The sequence below is a fragment of the Oncorhynchus mykiss genome, chromosome 6 (assembly GCF_057628025.1).
Source record: "Oncorhynchus mykiss isolate SJ-2025 chromosome 6, ASM5762802v1, whole genome shotgun sequence".
Classification (NCBI taxonomy): domain Eukaryota; kingdom Metazoa; phylum Chordata; class Actinopteri; order Salmoniformes; family Salmonidae; genus Oncorhynchus; species Oncorhynchus mykiss.
In genome coordinates, this window is record NC_143027.1 from 26,696,213 (window position 1) to 26,718,703 (window position 22,491).

The 22,491-nt window shown below is 41.9% G+C and overlaps 1 protein-coding gene across 2 annotated transcripts in view; it reads right to left on the reverse strand.

Annotated features, from left to right (window-relative positions):
* dpysl2a (dihydropyrimidinase like 2a) overlaps positions 1 to 22,491 on the reverse strand; it is a 29,949-nt gene that overhangs the window by 5,772 nt on the left and 1,686 nt on the right. Inside the window, exons 2-9 of one of the 2 annotated variants that reach the window (XM_021605900.3) lie at positions 15,023 to 15,111; positions 13,149 to 13,333; positions 12,746 to 12,910; positions 12,518 to 12,579; positions 10,931 to 11,011; positions 10,770 to 10,838; positions 1,557 to 1,677; positions 924 to 1,080 (exon numbers count right to left, since the gene is read on the reverse strand). In XM_021605900.3, the coding sequence (XP_021461575.1) occupies positions 924 to 1,080; positions 1,557 to 1,677; positions 10,770 to 10,838; positions 10,931 to 11,011; positions 12,518 to 12,579; positions 12,746 to 12,910; positions 13,149 to 13,333; positions 15,023 to 15,111 (929 nt within the window). The remainder of the gene's footprint in view (positions 1 to 923; positions 1,081 to 1,556; positions 1,678 to 10,769; positions 10,839 to 10,930; positions 11,012 to 12,517; positions 12,580 to 12,745; positions 12,911 to 13,148; positions 13,334 to 15,022; positions 15,112 to 22,491) is intronic. The other variant, XM_090237418.1, reaches the window with a different exon arrangement.

Consider the following 22,491-nt stretch of genomic DNA (forward strand, 5'->3'; position numbering starts at 1 on the left):
CTGTGCGTACATTTCTTTAAAAAATTCTCCCTGACTGTCTAGTTTTAATTTCTGTGATTATTAGTGAGCTGGGAACAGTCAAGAAACTGTATGAATGTTGGTCCATTATCATTTTCTACACAGTTTTCATTGGATTAGTCATCTTAAAGTATACAGAGTTCGTTCTCCACGCCAAAAATGTATAAAACGTTGTTGTTATTGTTTGTACTAAAACCACCGGCGGGCCGGATTGGACCCCCTCGCAGGCCTTATGTTTGACACCCCTGGTATAGCATCTGAAATTAAAAATAGGCTTGGCTACGATGTCGTGCTCCTAATCCTATCTCACAAAAATACTGTAGCCTACCCGTACTGTCACTTACTGTCGAGGTTAACGGCCTATTTACTTTTGAGCATGCTTGGCTATTGAATGAGCAATTGATAAATGGTAGCCTACTATTTCTTGTGTAATGGGAATAATTCAAACCAGTTATGTCAGAAAAGGAGAGACATGTCCTGCAATTTGATTATGATTTAGGCCTATATAATAAAATTAAAATAAACATATTAGATGCTATGCGATCTCCTCTTAGGGACTTTAGCATAGTCATTTGGATTGTTTTTCTTTACTATTTAAATCAACTGAATAGTAAAGTGTGAAGAGTGGCAAAGACTGCCCGAGAGAATGGGCACGGGGGGAATTCATGTTCAAGTCTTAAAAAGTAGAAACATCAAGGTATTTGCGTGGAGATACACACAATTTTCAAAATCGATAAATAACAACCTTTGTGGGAAAACTGGACGTTTTTTTAACCTTTAATAAATGAAGCCCCAGGAGGCTAGAATGACATATCACCTTCTGGTGGAGGATGTGTGTAAGTAACACATGATTACTGCATATATCTGTGTTAAGTAGAGGTACATAGTGTAAATGGAGCACCTACCAGGAGAGCAGTGAGTTGAGATAATCAGGGGTGGTGGGGTCAGGGCTGAGGGGTGGGGAGGTGACGAAGGCAGCTGCCTTGGCCCAGTTCTTACTCCAGTAGTGGGTTCCGTCCGTGCCCAGGCTGGCAGAGATAGGCTCTCCATACACCACAGCACCTAGAGTACCACAGAACACAGCAAAACACCAGGACAGAGGGCTTGTGCCCCATCTCCAAAGCAGTACTGATTTACAAGGGGAATCATTTATATGCGATTTGACATTTAGTGTACCTTAAAACGGACGGGTAGCCTAGCAGTTAGGACTGCTGAGCCAGTAACCGAAAGGTTGCTGGTTAAAATCTCTGAGCCGATTAGGTGAAAAATCTGTCAATGTTCCCTCTTAACCCTTATTGCTTCAGGATCGCCGTCAATAATGGCTGATCCTTGGCTCTGACCACACTCTCCAGGGGTTTCTCAGGGGCAATGGGGTATGCAAAAAAAGAATTTCCAATTCGCACGTGTGAAATAGGACAAATGTAAGCACACACATTACTATTATTAAACAGTAGTTACGATACACAAACCACAGAGAGCAATCAATAGAAAACATGTTACAGTAGTCCATCACCACACTTCTTTCTCTTTACTATTACCCTTTTTCCTGGCCAGGGCGATGACATCAGCAGCACTCTTGCTCATCACCTTGGTGATGTAGAGGGGGCAGTTGGTCTGATTGGCCACAGTGACTGACCGGTTGACTGCTTCTGCCTCCACCTACACAACAGAGACAGACACAGAGAAAGGGAGTTCAGGCCAGACTCAGTGACCTTCATGTTGAGTTACGGACTTCTTCACTGCTGCAGCATTTACCAAAATGCTGAGTAGGCATTCTGGAGGAAGCAAGCATAGGAATAGAACTCAAAGAGACTTGACTCTCACATTCGCTGTTCAGTTACTTCTGTAGTGAGTTCTGTTAAAGTTTGCTTTTTAACAACCAAATCTCTAAATAGCATGTCATAGAAAAATCCAGACACTTATTTTTGCAATTTAACTTTTTATATTTTTTATATACTGCAACCAGCGATTTACTTTCTCTTCCTTGTTGTGGAGTACAGGGGCCCCCTGAAAAAGCATGAACAAAGGCTCCAAAAACACAAAAATAAGTCATTTTAGAAAACGCAAACGCTCCCAGTATAGTCATGCAGGTCTTTAGATGTTGTACACATTAAATCATGTAATTCTGTACTTTATCCGCAATGGTATATTCCATTTCATTGCGACTCAAGCTTTTCCCCATCCAGCATTTCCATTCACTGTGTAACCTGCTGCTAGAATGAACGGAGAGGTATAGCTCGAGTCGCAATAAATATAAATAAATATAATGTTGCGGATAAAGTTCGGAATTACAATTTTATGTGTACAACATCTAAAGACCTGCATTACTATACTGAGAGCGTTTGCGTTTCTAAAATGACTTATTTTGGTGTTTTTGGAGCATTTGTTCATGTTTAATTCGGAGCACCTGTACTGCGCAACGAGGAATAGAAAGTGAATTGCTGGTTGTGGTACATTTCAAAAAAATGTTTTCGTTATATCGCAAAAAAAAAGTGTCTGGACCTCCGGAAGCCCTGAAGCCCAAGGCAAAAAAAGAAAAAGAAGACTCTTGGAATCATCTAGTTTGAACAATTTAGTAAAAAAAAAAAAAGTTGTTTGAACAAGATACAAAGAGGTACTAAGTTGTTTTAATGACTTATTATCTCGTTTGAACGACTTAATTGTTATCTTGTCTAATTAGGCCTCATTTGTTATGCAGCTTGTCAGACTGTGTAATGGTTGCTGCAGCCATTCATTCACTGATTTGATCGATTGAAATGATTATTAATTGACAGTTCTTTGATAGCCTAAAGCAGGGCTGCTTTTGAATGCCAGAGCATGTAAGTGGACAAATGTGGAGCAAGGAGCAGAGCGTAATTCGAACAGATAAAAAAAAAAAAATGATGTTGGCCTTCTCTCCTGCTCCAGTGTCGCTGTAGCCTTCTCTCACTCTGCAATTTCGCTCTGGTACTGCTCAGCAACAAACTCTGGGCCTGCTCTGTCTAGCATTTTTTGTTTCTTTATCACTATTCTTTTAATTAGGACTACTCAGTTGTAATTATTTAGTCTACCCCACCCACAGTAAATCTATTTAATATTCTACTTTCTGTAGTTTCTATTTTGAAGGACTTCAAATATATTAAGGCTGTTTTAGGTGGACAATACATAAGCTACTGTAAAATGTATTTAGGTTTTTCTTGGAATAGACACCCCATAATATAAATCAATTTAATAAAGCAAAAATATCTGAAAAAAATAACTAATGGCCAGTATTAGCTTCTTTTTTAAATGAGAATAAACAATAGAAAACTGCAGCGGTCAAATGATTTGCACACAGAAGCAAGCACCAATAAGCTTCATATGAGCATTGAGCATTGGATATTCGCTCTACGAATTAAATATCATTATTACTATTATTATTATAAAATAAAAATACACATGTAAAAGCTTAATTACATAAAGGAATATTACTGGGAATATATACATAATATAAAGAAGAAAAAGGAAAATGGAATATACAGTGCCTTGCGAAAGTATTCGGCCCCCTTGAACTTTGCGACCTTTTGCCACATTTCAGGCTTCAAACATAAAGATATAAAACTGTATTTTTTTGTGAAGAATCAACAACAAGTGGGACACAATCATGAAGTGGAACGACATTTATTGGATATTTCAAACTTTTTTAACAAATCAAAAACTGAAAAATTGGGCGTGCAAAATTATTCAGCCCCTTTACTTTCAGTGCAGCAAACTCTCTTCAGAAGTTCAGTGAGGATCTCTGAATGATCCAATGTTGACCTAAATGACTAATGATGATAAATACAATCCACCTGTGTGTAATCAAGTCTCCGTATAAATGCACCTGCACTGTGATAGTCTCAGAGGTCCGTTAAAAGCGCAGAGAGCATCATGAAGAACAAGGAACACACCAGGCAGGTCCGAGATACTGTTGTGAAGAAGTTTAAAGCCGGATTTGGATACAAAAAGATTTCCCAAGCTTAAAACATCCCAAGGAGCACTGTGCAAGCGATAATATTGAAATGGAAGGAGTATCAGACCACTGCAAATCTACCAAGACCTGGCCGTCCCTCTAAACTTTCAGCTCATACAAGGAGAAGACTGATCAGAGATGCAGCCAAGAGGCCCATGATCACTCTGGATGAACTGCAGAGATCTACAGCTGAGGTGGGAGACTCTGTCCATAGGACAACAATCAGTCGTATATTGCACAAATCTGGCCTTTATGGAAGAGTGGCAAGAAGAAAGCCATTTCTTAAAGATATCCATAAAAAGTGTCATTTAAAGTTTGCCACAAGCCACCTGGGAGACACACCAAACATGTGGAAGAAGGTGCTCTGGTCAGATGAAACCAAAATTGAACTTTTTGGCAACAATGCAAGAGCGTAATGGCGTAAAAGCAACACAGCTCATCACCCTGAACACACCATCCCCACTGTCAAACATGGTGGTGGCAGCATCATGGTTTGGGCCTGCTTTTCTTCAGCAGGGACAGGGAAGATGGTTAAAATTGATGGGAAGATGGATGGAGCCAAATACAGGACCATTCTGGAAGAAAACCTGATGGAGTCTGCAAAAGACCTGAGACTGGGACGGAGATTTGTCTTCCAACAAGACAATGATCCAAAACATAAAGCAAAATCTACAATGGAATGGTTCAAAAATAAACATATCCAGGTGTTAGAATGGCCAAGTCAAAGTCCAGACCTGAATCCAATCGAGACTCTGTGGAAAGAACTGAAAACTGCTGTTCACAAATGCTCTCCATCCAACCTCACTGAGCTCGAGCTGTTTTGCAAGGAGGAATAGGAAAAAATTTCAGTCTCTCGATGTGCAAAACTGATAGAGACATACCCCAAGCGACTTACAGCTGTAATCGCAGCAAAAGGTGGCGCTACAAAGTATTAACTTAAGGGGGCTGAATAATTTTGCACGCCCAATTTTTCAGTTTTTGATTTGTTAAAAAAGTTTGAAATATCCAATAAATGTCGTTCCACTTCATGATTGTGTCCCACTTGTTGTTGATTCTTCACAAAAAAATACAGTTTTATATCTTTATGTTTGAAGCCTGAAATGTGGCAAAAGGTCGCAAAGTTCAAGGGGGCCGATTACTTCCGCAAGGCACTGTATATGAGAAGCCTCCAATTAAAAAATACATGGATACTATTTCAAAACATTTTTAAAAATGTCTTACAGTGTCTATTATGCATTATTATTATTATTTTGATTGGAGAAAGAAAACAAGTAAATGGCCAGTATGGTGCAATAAACTTTAGTTAACAATTTAGAGAAAATATTTACAAAATACAGTGCATTCGGAAGGTATTCAGCCCCACGAATTTATCCACATTTTGTTACGTTACAGCCTTATTCTAAAATTGATTAAATTGAAAAAAATGAAATATTGCAATTACATAAGTATTCAGACCCTTTACACAGTACTTTGTTGAAGCACCTTTGGCAGCGATTACAGCCTCAAGTCTTCTTGGGTATGACGCTACAAGCTTGGCACACCTGTATTTAGGGAGTTTCTCCTATTCTTCTCTGCAGATCCTTTCAAGCTCTGTCAGGTTGGATGGGGAGCGTCGCTGCACAGCTATTTTCATGGCTCTCCAGAGATGTTCGATCGGGGTCAAGTACGGGCTCTGGCTGGGCCACTCAAGGACATTCAGAGACTTGTCCCGAAGCCACTCCTGCATTGTCATCAAATCAAAATCAAATGTATTGGTCACATACACGTGTTTAGCAGATGTTATTGCGGGTGTAGCGAAATCCTTGTGTTTCTAGCTCCAACAGTGCAGTTATATCTGACAAGCAACCATCTAACCATTTTACAACAATACACACAAATCGAAGTAAAGGAATGGAATTAAGAATATATACATATTTGGATGAGCAATGTCAGAGCGGCATAGACTAAGATACAGTAGAATAGGATAGTGTGGTGCCAGGAAAATAACCTCTTATTCAAACGTCAACAAAACAAAGGAGCCGATCATGGCCCTCACCTCCCTGTAGGCTGTCTCGTGATTGTTGGTAATCAGGCCTACTACTGTTGTGTCGTCTGAAAACTTGGTGATTGAGTTGGAGGTGTGCGTGGCCACGCAGTCATGGATAAGCAGGGAGTACAGGAGGGGGCTGAGCACGCACCCTTGTGGGGCCCCAGTGTTGAAGATCAGCGAAGTGGAGGTGTTGTTTCCTACCTTCACCACCTAGTGGCGGCCCGTCAGGAAGTCCAGGACCCAGTTGCACAGGGCGGGGTTCAGACCCAGGGCCCAAAGCTTAATGATGAGCTTGGAGGGTACTATGGTGTTGAATGCTGAGCTATAGTCAATGAACAGCATTCTTACATAGGTATTCCTCTTATCCAGATGGGATAGGGCAGTGTGAAGTGCGATGGCGATTGCATCGTCTGTGGATCTATTGGGGCAGTAAGCAAATTGAAGGGGGTCTAATGTGCCAGGTAAGGTAAAGGTGATATGATCCTTGACTAGTCTCTCAAAGCACTTCATGATGACAGAGGTGAGTGCTACGGGGTGATAGTTATTTAGTTCAGTTACCTTTGCTTTCTTGGGTACAGGAACAATGGTGGCCATCTTGTAACATGTGGGGATAGCAGACTGGGATAGGGAGAGATTGAATATGTCCGTAAACACTCCAGCCAGCTGGTCTGCGCATGCTCTGAAGACGCGGCTAGGGACGCCGTCTGGGCCGGCAGCCTTGCGAGGGTTAATACGCTTAAATGTCTTACTCACGTCGGCCACGGAGAAGGAGAGCCCACAGTCCTTGGTAGCAGGCAGTGGCACTGTGTTATCCTCAAAGCGGGCAAAAAAGGTGTTTAGCTTGTCCAGAAGCAAGACGTTGGTGTCCACGACGTGGCTGGTTTTCCCTTTGTAGTCCGTGATTGTCTGTAGACCCTGCCACATACGTCTCGTGTCTGAGCCATTGAATTGCGACTCCAATTTGTCTCTATACTGACGTTTTGTCTGTTTGATTGTAAGAAACACATAAAAAAACAAAATACTAAAAAGTTGCCTAGGGGCTGGAAGCATGGCGGCCCTATCTATTGGCGCCATGTGCTTAGGGTCGTTGTCCTGTTGGAAGGTGAACATTCAGCCCAGTCTGACGTCTTGAGCGCTCTGGAGCAGGTTTTCATCAAGGATCTCTCTGTACTTTCAGTGGCAGGGACTGCTCTGTTAATCTTTCCCTCGATCCTGGCAAATCTCCCAGTCGCCTCCACTGAAAAACATTCCCACAGCATGATGCTGACACCACCATGCTTCATCGTAGGGATAGTACTCCGCTAATCTTTCCCTCGATCCTGACTAGTCTCCCAGTCCCTGCCACTGAAAAACATCCACACTGCATGTTGTTGCCACCACCATGCTTCACCGTAGGGATGGTGCCAGGTTTCCTCCAGATGTGACGCTTGGCATTCAGGCCAAAGAGTTCAATCTTTGTTTCATCAGACCAGAGAATCTTGTTTCTCATGGTCTGAGAGTCCTTTAGGTGCCTTTTGGCAAACTCACAAAAGTGGGCTGTCATGTGCTTTTTACTGAGGAGTGGCTTCCGTCTGGCCACTCTACCATAAAGGCCTGCTTGGTGGAGTGCTGCAGAGATGGTTATCCTTCTGGAAGGTTCTCCCATCTCTCTGTCAGTGTTTATCGGTTTCTTGGTCACCTCCCTGACCAAGGCCCTTCTCCCCCGATCGCTCAGTTTGGCTGGGCGGCCAGCTCTAGGAAGCTCTGGCTTGGTTTTTGCTCTGACATGCACTGTCAACTGTGGGACCTTATGTAGACAGGAGTGTGCCTTTTCAAAACACCCAATCAACTGAATTTACCACAGGTGTGCTCCAATCAAGTTGTAGAAACATCTTAAGGATTATCAAGGCTTTCGACTCCGTCAATCACCTCATTCTTATCGGCAGACTCAACAGCCTTGGTTTCTCAAATGACTGCCTCGCCTGGTTCACCAACTACTTCTCAAACAGAGTTCAGTGTGTCAAATCGGAGGCGTGCTGTCCGGACCTCTGGCAGTCTCTATGGGGGTGCCACAGAGTTCAATTCTCGGGCCGGCTCTTTTCTCTGTATACATCAATGATGTCGCTCTTGCTGCTGGTGATTCTCTGATCCACCTCTATGCAGACGACACCATTCTGTATACTTCTGGCCCTTCTTTGGACACTGTCCAAACTGAACTCCAGACGAGCTTCAACGCCATACAACACTCCTTCCGTGGCCTCCAACTGCTCTTAAATTCAAGTAAAACTAAATGCATGCTCTTCAACCGATCACTGCCCGCACCTGCCCGCCCGTCCAGCATCACTACTCTGGACGGTTCTGACTTAGAATATGTGGACAACTACAAATACCTAGGTGTCTGGTTAGACTGTAAACACTCCTTCCAGACTCACATTAATCATCTCCAATCCAAAATGAAATCTAGAATCGGCTTCCTAATTCGCAACAAAGCATCCTTCACTCATGCTGCCAAACATATTCTCATAAAACTGATCATCCTACCGATCCTTGACTTCGGCGATGTCATTTACAAAATAGCCTCCAACCCTCTACTCAGCAAATTGGATGTAGCCTATCACAGTGCCATCCGTTTTGTCAGCAAAGCCCCATATACTACCCACCACTGCAACCTGTATGCTCTCGTTAGCTGGCCCTCGCTTCATATTCGTCGCCAAACCCACTAGCTCCAGGTCATCTAGTCTTTGCTAGGTAAAGCCCTGCCTTATCTCAGCTCACTGGTCACCATAGCAGCACCCACCCGTAGCACACACTCCAGCAAGTATATTTCACTGGTCACCCCCAAAGCCATTCCTCCTTTGGCTGCCTTTCCTTCCAGTTCTCTGCTGCCAATGACTGGAACGAATTGCAAAAGTCACTGAAGCTGGAGACTCATATCTCCCTCACTAACTTTAATCAGCTGTCAGAGCAGTTTACAGATCATTGCACCTGTACATAGCCCATCTGTAAATAGCCCACCCAACTTTGCTTTATCTTGACCAGGTCGCAGTTTTAAATGAGAACTTGTACTCAACTGGCCTACCTGGTTAAATAAAGGTGAAATAAAGAAATTTATATATTTTTTAAATTACCTCAATTGCTGCTGCAGCGGGGAGATTACCGAGAGGTGGGGGAGGGGCAGAACGAAGAGGCCGGAGATCGGGCACAAGTGATGGGTGCACACACACTCAGCCAAGCGGGCACAAACAGGGAAGTCGATAAAAATCAAACAAAAGTCGCTGAGGCAGCCTTAATAAGTAGCTACATTTGTCGCTATACTCTTTTGTCAATAAAAGTCACTGGAGGGGTCTGAAAACTCGTTAAATCTAGCTGCAAAGTTGGCAACACGGGATGAGGAGATATGAATGGGAACTAAGTTACAGTCGCTCATCCAATCGTAGCAGTAGGATCAAGTTATAACCCGTCTATTTCTTGACAGAGAGCTGAACTGGCCAATTGAGTTGTTTCGAGTTTCGTCCTGGCAGCTGAGTTGTTTCAAGATGCGGCCTGACAGCTAAAAAAAAATAAAGAATGATTTTGTTATCAACATTTTCAAATTTAATGAAATAAAATATCGGCCTACTTTACCGGCAAAAATTGGTATCGGAATCAGCCCTAAAAAAAAATCCACATCGCTCGTTCTCTAGTGTATTCTCTCCAGCAGTGAAGTGTAGGCATATGACTATGTAGCCTTGTGACACTGTCCTACTGGACTCTGTGCCGGTCCCTAATGTATGTTGAAATCTCATTATCTTCCTGCAGATGACAGTATTGTGTCATGACCTGAGGGCCTACTTGTTTTCATTCTCTCACCGGTCTTTATTATAATAATAATATTTAATTTGTAAAGTGCATTTCCCATGCTTAATGCGCATGTAAAGCTTATTGGCGTTTGCTTCTGTGCGCAAATCATTTGACTGCTGCAGTTTGAGATGATTTATTCTGATACTGGCCTTAATTATTTACGGTTTATTTCTGATATTTTAGATGAATTAAATTGATTTATTTATATTATGGTGTTCCTATTCCAAGAAAAACTAAAATACGTTTTACAGTCACCTATGGATTGCCTACCTAAAACATCCCTGAATACATTTAGTCATTTAAAATAGAAACTACATATCCTAATGTTAAAGTAGAATATAAACTAGATATAGGCTACTCTGGGTGGGGTAGGCTAAATAATTACAACCAAATAGACCTAATTAAAAGAACAGTGATGAAGGAAACAAAAAATGCTAGGCAGGGCAGAGCGAAATTGAAGAGGGAGAAGGTACACACCATTTTTTAAATCTGCTCAAATTACGCTCTGCTCCTCGCTCAACACTCACCCACTTACATGCTCAGGCTAAAGCAGGGCTGCTGTTGAATGCCAATCAAAAAACTGTCAATTAATAATGCAGCAACCATTACACGGTCTGACAAACTGCATAACAAATTAGGTCTAATTAGACAAAACAACATTCATATATTTTTTTTACTAACTTGTTCAAACAAGATAATTAATAGAGTCTAAGTTCTTATTTTATTTTGCCAAGGGCTTCAGGGCTTCCATTTGGACCCATCTATAACATGAGATTTACATTAAAAATGTAGATTTGGTTGTAAAAAAGCAACATTCTCCTGTAAAATCATATAGCCACTTTCTTGCTTTCCATGTAAAACAACCAAAGGAACACTTCAAGTTCAAGTAGAAGACTAATAGAAGCACAGCACTTGGCCAGAGGTCGTAGTTACCTCCTCCGGGCGGCTCAGCACGTGACCCTCAGGGCCAGTGATGCCCAGCTCCAGGATCTTACGCTGCTCCTGCAAACACATCAGACAACAGCTTTAGTGGCTTGGCCTGTGGAGACAGCAAACTGGGACAAGGTGATAGGATTTATTAGAAGTTCTGTTACCTCGGCAATGATGTCCCCGTTCTCTGCGTGCACCTGAGCGATTGCTCCCAAGTTTCTGATGACATTGAACACCTCGTACATCTACAGGAAGAGGAAAGCATCCTTTCAACACAGGCCAGGGAACAAGGGGTTTTAGCAACGAGGACATTTACAATGTGTTTTTTGGTGGTCCAAGCTTTAGTGGAGATCTTTGTCAGAGCAAGACATGTTGGATGAGAATGTTAAATGTATAGATTAATTAATATACTCTACTTCTTTAGGTTGACCACATGGTTCAATCAACTAGGAATTGACAGCTGCAATAGGCCACAGGAAACTGTCAGGCAATCTTTCAGCACGTGTTACAAGAGTCATCCCCAGTGGCAGTCCTAACCACTAACCGGCCTGTGCTGAGTGGGAAAACTCAATACAGTGCCATTAACAAAGATTTCCCAGAAATACATGTGCAACGTGAGAGAGATCAATCACCCCACAGTAAGACAATCCTTTATCTAGCAGTCAGATAGCAGTAGATATTCCAGAGGAGGTGAAGAAGGCTTCAATAATCTCATAATTGTTGGAGCAGTGTTCCGCATAAATCCATGCAAATCCCCCATTGACAAACTACTTTTTACACGTACTAATCTCAAATTAGGTTTCAGCCTTCAAAGAGTTTCTAAGCAATGGGTAACACTTTACTTGACACGCAGTGCCATAACATGGTCATAACCATGAACTAATGTCATAACAGCTGACATAACTTGTCATAACCCATATTTACACCTGTTGTGACATATATTGCATTATTTTATGGCTGGTTATGACACATAAGAGTGTCAAAACCCACATTTATTCAAACTAGTTTTTTTCCCTGCCAAGAAGTTCCCTTTCGTTTTAAAGTTTGTTTCTTAAATCCTTTGTTGTTGTAATAAATTATTTATAGTCATGCTTTATTCATCATATTTTAAATAACTTTATGACCATACTGTGTCACTTTACTTGGACTAAGAAAATACACTTTATTACACTGTCAAAAAGCATTATGACCTTAATAATCATACAAGCCAGATAGGCCTATCAGTCATCAGTCAAAAAGAGGGTGTCTTGTCCAGCTCCTGAAATCTGTTCCTGCATTCATCTCAGTCATCAGCAACAGAGCATTGGGGTAAGCTGCATGTCTGACATCAATGTGTACACAATTACAATGGTAATTTAATATGGTCAACAACAAAAATATAGATAACATAAAGATACTGTTGACACATAGACTATGGTGTAATGGAATGTTTTTGTTTTGTGGGTTTTTAAACTCTTATGTAGGTGTCATAACCAGCCATAAAATAACACAATATATATCATGACAAATCTAAATATATGTGTCATGACAGTGTTTCTGAACATATTATAACAGGTTATGACATGGTTATGACGCTGGATGTCAAGTAAAGTGTTACCAAGCAAGATCATACAGAATATAATTTCATGCAATGCATTTACGCAAAGTGCAATGCAATCACAACTTTAAATGCATGCACAAGCCTCCACAAATGTTGACTCCTCCATCCGTCGCCAGTAAATCATACCAATCTGAAATGCTTCAAATCGTACCTGGGAGTCGGAAAGTTGGAAAACATCCTTATAAGCCAAATAGACCAGGAAAGAGTTGACACCTAAAGATAGAAAACTTATGAGCAATAGTAGCAATAGACAAAGGGAGAGGAAAGGACAGTCACAGGAAGGAAATAAACCACAAGGAGAGTCTTAGTAGAAATCATAGCTCCCTCACCCCAACTGACATTCGTGAATGGGTGACAATGGTTTGTGTTAGTTGCGTACCGTGGTCCTTCACCAGGCTCTCCATCTCCTCTTGCATGCCCTTGTGCCAGTTAGTGATGTCCACATGCAGGGAGTAGTCACAGCAGGACTTGCTGTCGGCCCATTCCCTCCACTGGTTGAACGCTGCCACCAGGCTCACACCAGGTTCTGGAACCACATGATCAACTACAGACAGACAGACAGACAGACACACACACACACACAGACCATTGTCATTGAAACCACCTTAGCAGTAACATTATCACGTTTTACAGAAGGCATAATGTTGAAAACCATGAGGCAACATGAACATCTGCAAAGGGTAAATTAGTAACAAATGTTTTGGCTGGTTGATATCAGTATTTCAGAATCTAGGGGTGTCTGTAAAGTGTCATTGGGGATGAAGCATTTCATTAGTACATACCTATCATGGTGGTTCCCCCAGCCAAAGCAGCACGGGTGCCCTGGTAGAAGTCATCTGCTGACAACATGCCCCTGTCTGGCATCTGGAAGCGTGTGTGCACATCTATGCCCCCGGGCATCACCATGCGTCCATGGGCATCAATGATCTTCACCCCACCAGGAACTATCAAGTTCTCTCCAATTTGCCTGAGGATAAGAAATGTATTGAGAGGGAGAGACCAGAAATGATAAAAGTCATTACAAAATAAGATTTAAAAAAATCCCCATATATACAGTATCTACACTGGTCAAAAAAATAAAGGGAACACTAAAATAACACATCCTAGATCTGAATGAATGAAATATTCTTATTAAATACTTTTTTCTTTACATAGTTGAATGTGCTGACAACAAAATCACACAAAAATTATCAATGGAAATCAAATTTATCAACCCATGGAGGTCTGGATTTGGAGTGACACTCAAAATTAAAGTGGAAAACCACACTACAGGCTGATCCAACTTTGATGTAATGTCCTTAAAACAAGTCAAAATGAGGCTCAGTAGTGCTTGTGGCCTCCATGTGCCTGTTTGACCTCCCTACAATGCCTGGGCATGCTCCTGATGAGGTGGCGGATGGTCTCCTGAGGGATCTCCTCCCAGACCTGGACTAAAGCATCCGCCAACTCCTGGACAGTCTGTGGTGCAACGTGGCGTTGGTGGATGGAGCGAGACATGATGTCCCAGATGTGCTCAATTGGATTCAGGTCTGTGGAACGGGCGGGCCAGTCCATAGCATCAATGCCTTCCTCTTGCAGGAACTGCTGACACACTCCAGCCACATGAGGTCTAGCATTGTCTTGCATTAGGAGGAACCCAGGGCCAACCGCACCAGCATATGGTCTCACAAGGGGTCTGAGGATCTCATCTCGGTACCTAATGGCAGTCAGGCTACCTCTGGCGAGCACATGGAGGCCCCCCAAAGAAATGTCACCCCACACCATGACTGACCCACCGCCAAACCGGTCATGCTGGAGGATGTTGCAGGCAGCAGAACGTTCTCCACGGGGTCTCCAGACTCTGTCACGTCTGTCACATGTGCTCAGTGTGAACCTGCTTTCATCTGTGAAGAGCACAGGGCGCCAGTGGCGAATTTGCCAATCTTGGTGTTCTCTGGCAAATGCCAAACGTCCTGCACCTGTGGACGTCGGACCCTCATACCACCCTCATGGAGTCTGTTTCTGACCGTTTGAGCAGACACATGCACATGTGGCCTGCTGGAGGTCATTTTGCAGGGCTCTGGCAGTGCTCCTCCTGCTCCTCCTTGCACAAAGGCAGAGGTAGCGGTCCTGCTGCTGGGTTGTTGCCCTCCTACGGCCTCCTCCACGTCTCCTGATGTACTGGCCTGTCTCCTGGTAGCGCCTCCATGCTCTGGACACTACGCTGACAGAAACAGCAAACCTTCTTGCCACAGCTCGCATTGATGTGCCATCCTGGATGAGCTGCACTACCTGAGCCACTTGTGTGGGTTGTAGACTCCGTCTCATGCTACCACTAGAGTGAAAGCCCCGCCAGCATTCAAAAGTGACCAAAACATCAGCCAGGAAGCATAGGAACTGAGAAGTGGTCTGTGGTCACCACCTGCAGAACCACTCCTTTATTGGGGGGTGTCTTGCTAATTGTCTATAATTTCCACCTGTTGTCTATTCCATTTGCACAACAGCATGTGAAATGTATTGTCAATCAGTGTTGCTTCCTAAGTGGACAGTTTGATTTCACAGAAGTGTGATTGACTTGGAGTTACTTTGTGTTGTTTAAGTGTTCCCTTTATTTTTTTGAGCAGTGTATATAGCCAACAAAAGTGCCAACAATGGTGCTCGAACTAATAAGACTTACTTGATGACTCCATCCTCGATATAGATGTCAGCAAGGAAAGACTGGTCATCATTTACAATCTTTCCACATTTGATAAGGAGACGATCACTCTGTGAGAAGAGACAGAATTTAATTTGTGACTTAATTGTGTTAACAGCAGTGAGCACCACAACCCATTGATGATAGATTTAAAAAGCATACTTCATATTGGACAAATTTGGCATGAAAGGTAAGCTAGCCAATACTCAACCCCAGCACATCCATCCAGGAGAGCATCAACAGAACCTAACTGAATAGAAGCACATCAGAGGCATACCATAAGGGACTAAAAAGCTCCACACAAGGATAGAGTCCGAGGTATGCATTCCTGTATAAAACAGCACTAGGGCTTGGCCAAGACATGGCCATTGTCTTGTCTGCCAAGAAACCCCAACCAACAATGCATAAGCAGAGGTAAATCAGAAACAAAGTAACACCCAATTGTATTCAACAATATATTGTTAAGTGTTTTATCTAAATGGAAAAATTCAAACAAAAGGACACAGGCTTATGGCCACAATTTTCTTTATTTTTGTGATCCTTCTGCAAAGTTATCTTCTTAAGCAACAAGAGCTGTTTCTTTCTCTGTCAAACCCGCGATGCAGTTAAGGGGAATTCCGACACCTACTCAGAATGTCTCTACACTGAATATACAAAACATTAAGAACACCTGCTCTTTCCATGACAGACTGACAAGGTGAATCCAGGTGAAAGCTATGATCCCTTATTGATGCCACTTGTTAAATCCACTTCAATTAGTGTAGATGAAGGTGAAGAGCCAGGTTAAAGAAGGATTTTTAGGATTTGAGACAATTGAGACATGGATTGTGTATGTTTGCTGTTAATAGGGTGAATGGGCAAGACAGATTTAAGTACCTTTTGAACAGGGTATGGTAGTAAGTGCCACTGGTTTGTATCAAGAACTGCAACGTTGCTGGGTTCACACTCAACAGTTTCCTGTGTGTATCGAGAATGGTCCACCACCCAAAGGACATCCAGCCAACTTGACACAACTGTGGGAAGCATTAGAGACAACATGTGCCAGCATCCCTGGGGAACGCTTTCGACAAATTGCAGAGTTCATGCCCCGACGAATTGAAGCTGTTCTGAGGGCAAATGGAGTGCAACTCAATATTAGGAAGGTGTTCCTAATGTTTGGTATATCATGTGAGTACAGAAAATGTACAAAAAAAAGTATGCACTCAATACTGTAAGTCGCGCTGGATAAGAGCGCTTGCTAAATGACTGAAATGTAAAAATGAGTACAAAGATTAGGCTAATGCCCAACAGAAAGGCCTTATTAAAGCAACCACTACTAAGACAACACTTGGCTTCTCCATTTTTACTAGGCTATTGGCCATATATTTCATATAGAATAAGGCTTTATGTGTTAAGTCATGACATATTCCACCCTGATCACAAACAGCTCAGATCTTGAGGGGTAGCCTAGTTCAGTCTGAGATGCAGGGCTGTGTAGAGTAGAGCATGGCTTAATGGAAGACCAGGAGCATCCATTTAAGAGTAGGACAAATAATCCCATTTCCATCTGAGGAGAGCATTCTACTGTTGGCTCGGGCTGGCCTACTTCTCATCAGGCCTTCTCATCTGGCCTTCCTCAGGGAGTGTGGATTGAGTAGCTACCTTAATGAGGCCAATAGAGGCTCATCCTCTCTCCAGACCATACAGCAGTCACAAGATGTAGAGTGTTAGTATCCCCTAGCTAGCACACTGACCTGAGCGCTTTCACAATCAGACAGTGACCTATAGCCTACCACTAATAGTTGTGGTGGTCGCACAGAAGACTGTACAGGCCTCACAAAACTGCATTCTTCCAGCATGATCTAACAGTCTATTATCTTCAAATGGGTCAGTTGACTTCAGATTAGACCACATTTATGCACTCAACCAGATAAAGGAAAATAACAGGCCTGAGTGCAGGGAATAAGGCAAATTGGTTCCAATATCCTGTTTCATATGTCTATGATAAACCATGAGTGATCTTGTCTTACTTATCTTTTATCTGTTCACCATCCATAGTAGAGGTCGACCGATTATGGTTTTTCAACGCCGATACCAATATCGATTATTGGAAGACCAAAAAAAGCCAATATCGATTAATCGGCTGATTTAAAAAATATATATATACAGTACCTTGCGAAAGTATTCGGCCCCCTTGAACTTTGCGACCTTTTGCCACATTTCAGGCTTCAAACATAAAGATATAAAACTGTATTTTTTTGTGAAGAATCAACAACAAGTGGGACACAATCATGAAGTGGAACGACATTTATTGGATATTTCAAACTTTTTTAACAAATCAAAAACTGAAAAATTGGGCGTGCAAAATTATTCGGCCCCCTTAAGTTGATACTTTGTAGCGCCACCTTTTGCTGCGATTACAGCTGTAAGTCACTTGGGGTATGTCTCTATCAGTTTTGCACATCGAGAGACTGAAATTTTTTCCCATTCCTCCTTGCAAAACAGCTCAAGCTCAGTGAGGTTGGATGGAGAGCATTTGTGAACAGCAGTTTTCAGTTCTTTCCACAGATTCTCGATTGGATTCAGGTCTGGACTTTGACTTGGCCATTCTAACACCTGGATATGTTTATTATTGAACCATTCCATTGTAGATTTTGCTTTATGTTTTGGATCATTGTCTTGTTGGAAGAAAAATCTCCGTCCCAGTCTCAGGTCTTTTGCAGACTCCATCAGGTTTTCTTCCAGAATGGTCCTGTATTTGGCTCCATCCATCTTCCCATCAATTTTAACCATCTTCCCTGTCCCTGCTGAAGAAAAGCAGGCCCACACCATGATGCTGCCACCACCATGTTTGACAGTGGGGATGATGTGTTCAGGGTGATGAGCTGTGTTGCTTTTACGCCAAACATAACGTTTTGCATTGTTCCCAAAAAGTTCAATTTTGGTTTCATCTGACCAGAGCACCTTCTTCCACATGTTTGGTGTGTCTCCCAGGTGGCTTGTGGCAAACTTTAAACGACACTTTTTATGGATATCTTTAAGAAATGGCTTTCTTCTTGCCACTCTTCCATAAAGGCCAGATTTGTGCAATATACGACTGATTGTTGTCCTATGGACAGAGTCTTCCACCTCAGCTGTAGATCTCTGCAGTTCATCCAGAGTGATCATGGGCCTCTTGGATGCATCTCTGATCAGTCTTCTCTTTGTATGAGCTGAAAGTTTAGAGGGACGGCCAGGTCTTGGTAGATTTGCAGTGGTCTGATACTCCTTCCATTTCAATATTATCGCTTGCACAGTGCTCCTTGGGATGTTTAAAGCTTGGGAAATCTTTTTGTATCCAAATCCGGCTTTAAACTTCTTCACAACAGTATCTCGGACCTGCCTGGTGTGTTCCTTGTTCTTCATGATGCTCTCTGCGCTTTTAACGGACCTCTGAGACTATCACAGTGCAGGTGCATTTATACGGAGACTTGATTACACACAGGTGGATTGTATTTATCATCATTAGTCATTTAGGTCAACATTGGATCATTCAGAGATCCTCACTGAACTTCTAGAGAGAGTTTGCTGCACTGAAAGTAAAGGGCCTGAAAAAAATACAGTTTTATATCTTTATGTTTGAAGCCTGAAATGTGGCAAAAGGTCGCAAAGTTCAAGGGGGCCGAATACTTTCGCAAGGCACTGTATATATATATATATATATATATATATTTGTAATAATGGCAGTTACAACAATACTGAATGAACACTTTTATTTTAACATAATACATCAATCAATTTAGCCTCAAATAAATAATGAAACATGTTCAATTTGGTTTAAATAATGCAAAAACAAAGTGTTGGAGAATAAAGTAAAATTGCAATATGTGCCATGTAAAAAAGCTAACGTTTAAGTTCCTTGTTCAGAACATGAGAACATATGAAAGCTGGTGGTTCCTTTTAACATGAGTCTTCAATATTCCCAGGTAAGAAGTTTTAGGTTGTAGTTATTATAGGAATTATAGGACTATTTCTCTTTATACCATTTGTATTTCATATACCTTTGACTATTGGATGTTGTTATTGGCACTATAGTATTGCCAGTGTAACAGTATAGATTCCTTCCCTCTCCTCGCCGCTACCTGGGCTCGAACCAGGAACACATCGACAACAGCCATCCTCGAAGCATTGTTACCCATCACTCCACAAAAGCCGCGGCCCTTGCAGAGAAAGGGGAACAACTACTTCAAGGTCTCGGAGCTAGTGACGTCACCGATTGTAACGCTATTAGTGCGCTCCCCGCTAACTAGCTAGCCATTTCACATCGGTTACACCAGCCTAATCTCGGGAGTTGATAGGCTTGAAGTCATAAACTGCTCAATGCTTGAAGCACAGCGAAGAGCTGCTGGCAAACGCACGAAAGTACTGTTTGAATGAATGCTTACGAGCCTGATGCTGCCTACCACCACTCAGTCAGACTGCTCCATCAAATATCAAATCATAGACTTAATTATAACACACAGAAATACGAGCCTTAGGTCATTAATGTGGTCAAATCCAGAAACTATCTTTTCGAAAACAAAACGTTAATTCTTTCAGTGAAATACGGAACCGTTCCTTATTTTATCTAATGGGTGGCATCCCTAAGTCTAAATATTGCGGTTACATTGCACAACCTTCAATGTTATGTCATAATTATGTACAATTCTGGCAAATGAATTCCTTTGTTAGGAATAAATGGTCTTCACACAGTTCGCAACGAGCCAGGCAGCCCAAACTGTTGCATTTACCCTGACTGCTTGCACGGAACACAAGAGAAGTGACAGAATTTCCCTAGTTAAAATAAATTCATGTTAGCAGGCAATATCAACTAAATATGCAGGTTTAAGAATATATACTTGTGTATTGATTTTAAAGAAAGGCATTGATGTTTATGGTTAGGTACACATTGGTGCAACGACAGTGCTTGTTTCGCGAATGCGCTTGTTAAATCAACACCCGTTTGCGAAATAGGCTGTGATTCGATGAGAAATTAACAGGCACCGCATCGATTATATGCAACGCAGGACAAGCTAGATAAACTAGTAATATCATCAACCATGTGTAGTTAACTAGTGATTATGTTAAGATTGATTGTTTTTTATAAGATAAGTTTAATGCTAGCTAGCAACTTACCTTGGATTCTTGCTGCACTCGCGTATCAGGTAGTCAGCCTGCCATGCAGTCTCCTCGTGGAGTGCAATGTAATCGACCACAATGGGTGTCCAAAAATGCCAATTACAGATTGTTATGAAAACTTGAAATCGGCCCTAATTAATCGGCCATTCCGATTAATCAATCGACCTCTAATCCAGTGATATCTTTATTATAGGCCTATTAGGAAATAAGATGGAATCAGCACCTAAAACAAGGATGCAATCAATGCAAACATTCATGATAGTGATTGATTCCACTGGGTATTCACAAGATGGAAACATTGAGTACAGAAAATAATCAGTAATGTGTTATGCAATGACATTTACACAACTATGCAAAACACTGACTTACTGTGTTTTTATGTCTTGCCACTGGATCTCTTTATAAATACCTCACAAACAGAATGACTTCATGAGTCTCTGTCCCCCATAACAGCACCAGCGGAGGTTAAATGAACTAGGCTTATTTCTATACATACAGTATCTCTGAGACTGACAACCTCAAGGGCAAGCATAGAATGTATTTATTTCATGGACAAGATGTTAACAATAAGCCTATGCTATAATTGTGGAAAATCTGAGAACATGCTGTGCAAACGCTTGACACAGTGATGAAGTGAGAGGGAAATTAAATGCAACTATTGCACTTAATGGCATTTATAACAGGCCACACTAATGCATTATGACTAGTCAGGTAAGGGTAGGGGGCAGTATTTTCACATCCGGATGAAAAGCGTGCTCAAAGTAAACTGCCTGTTACTCAGGCCCAGAAGCAGAGGATATGCATATCATTGGTAGAGTTGGATAGAAAACACTCTAAAGTATCTAAAACTGTTAAAATTATGTCTGTGAGTATAACAGAACTGATATGGCAGGCAAAACCCCGAAGACAAACCATAAAATTGTTTTAAAAATTCAGCCTACCACTGTTTCCAATGGCTTTCATGTTTATTATGAGGCGAAGTCTTCTCAGATTGCAGTTCCTAGGGCTTCCACTAGATGTCAACCGTCTTTAGAAAGAGTTTTAGGCTGGTTTTTGGAAAAATGAACTAGAAGTTGTAGTTTTTCTAAGTGGCTCCCATTTTGGCTGTAGTGTTTCCATGCGAGTGGATGAAAACACATTCTTTGTTATTTATCTCTGGTAATTAACATATTATTCTCTGTCTTAAATTGTATTGTTTATTTACGTATTAGGGTACCTGAGGTTTGATTATAAACATTGTTTGACTTGTTTGGATAAATTTATTGGTAACGTTTAGGATACATTTTATATGCATTTTGAAGGAGGGAAACCGGTGGATTATTGAATGAAGCGAGCCAGCTAAACTGAGTTTTTATGGATATAAAGGACTTTATCAAAGAACAAAAGGACCCTTTGTGATGTAACTGGGACCTTTTGGAGTGCCAACAGAAGAAGATCTTCAAAGGTAAGGCATTTATTATATCGCTATTTCTGACTTTCGTGTCGCACCTGCCTGGTTGAAAAATGTTTTTCATGCTTTTTGTATGCGGGGCGCTGTCCTCAGATAATCGCATGTTGTGCTTTCGCCGTAAAAGCCTTTTTGAAATCTGACACAAGCGGCTGGATTAACAAGAAGTTAAGCCTTATTTTGATGTATAATACTTCTATTTTCATGAATGTTAAATATTTATACTTCTGTAATTTGAATTTCGCACTCACACGCAATTTCACAGGATGTTGGCCAGGTGGGACGCTACCATCCCACCTGCCCATAAAAAGTATCCTGCCCATAAGAAGGCATCCTCCTGCCTCGTGTACAGTGAGCCCACTTAAATGCTGAGCTGGATGGGCTCTGTGGATGGATGAGTAATCTTTGTGACACGGGAAATGATTCTGTACCAAACACTCTCTTGGAAATATTTAGGCTACACCACACACATTGGTCAATTGGTCCAGGTCAGGGATGGGCAACTTTGATGGGGGTGGGGGCCACAAAACAATCTAAACTCAGGGGCCGTAAACCCACATCCATACCCACACATGCAGTCAGAGCCACTCTGTCAATGCCATGTACATTAGCAGCATCCCATAACTTCTCTCTTTGCATTTGGTGGGCTGAGAGAGGAGTGCGCAAGTAACAGGGCCAAGGCCTAAACCCTAGGATGCTTCAGTAAAAAAGTGTTTCACATGGAAGATGTGAGTCAGCCACACCACAATGAGGTGGTGCCACTGGTACAGTTGATGGGAAAACATCACATTGCTCTGTCCCCATTTTAAAGCCACAACACACTGATTGAGCCGTCTGTATGCAATGCCTGAGATGTCAGGTGCTTAGA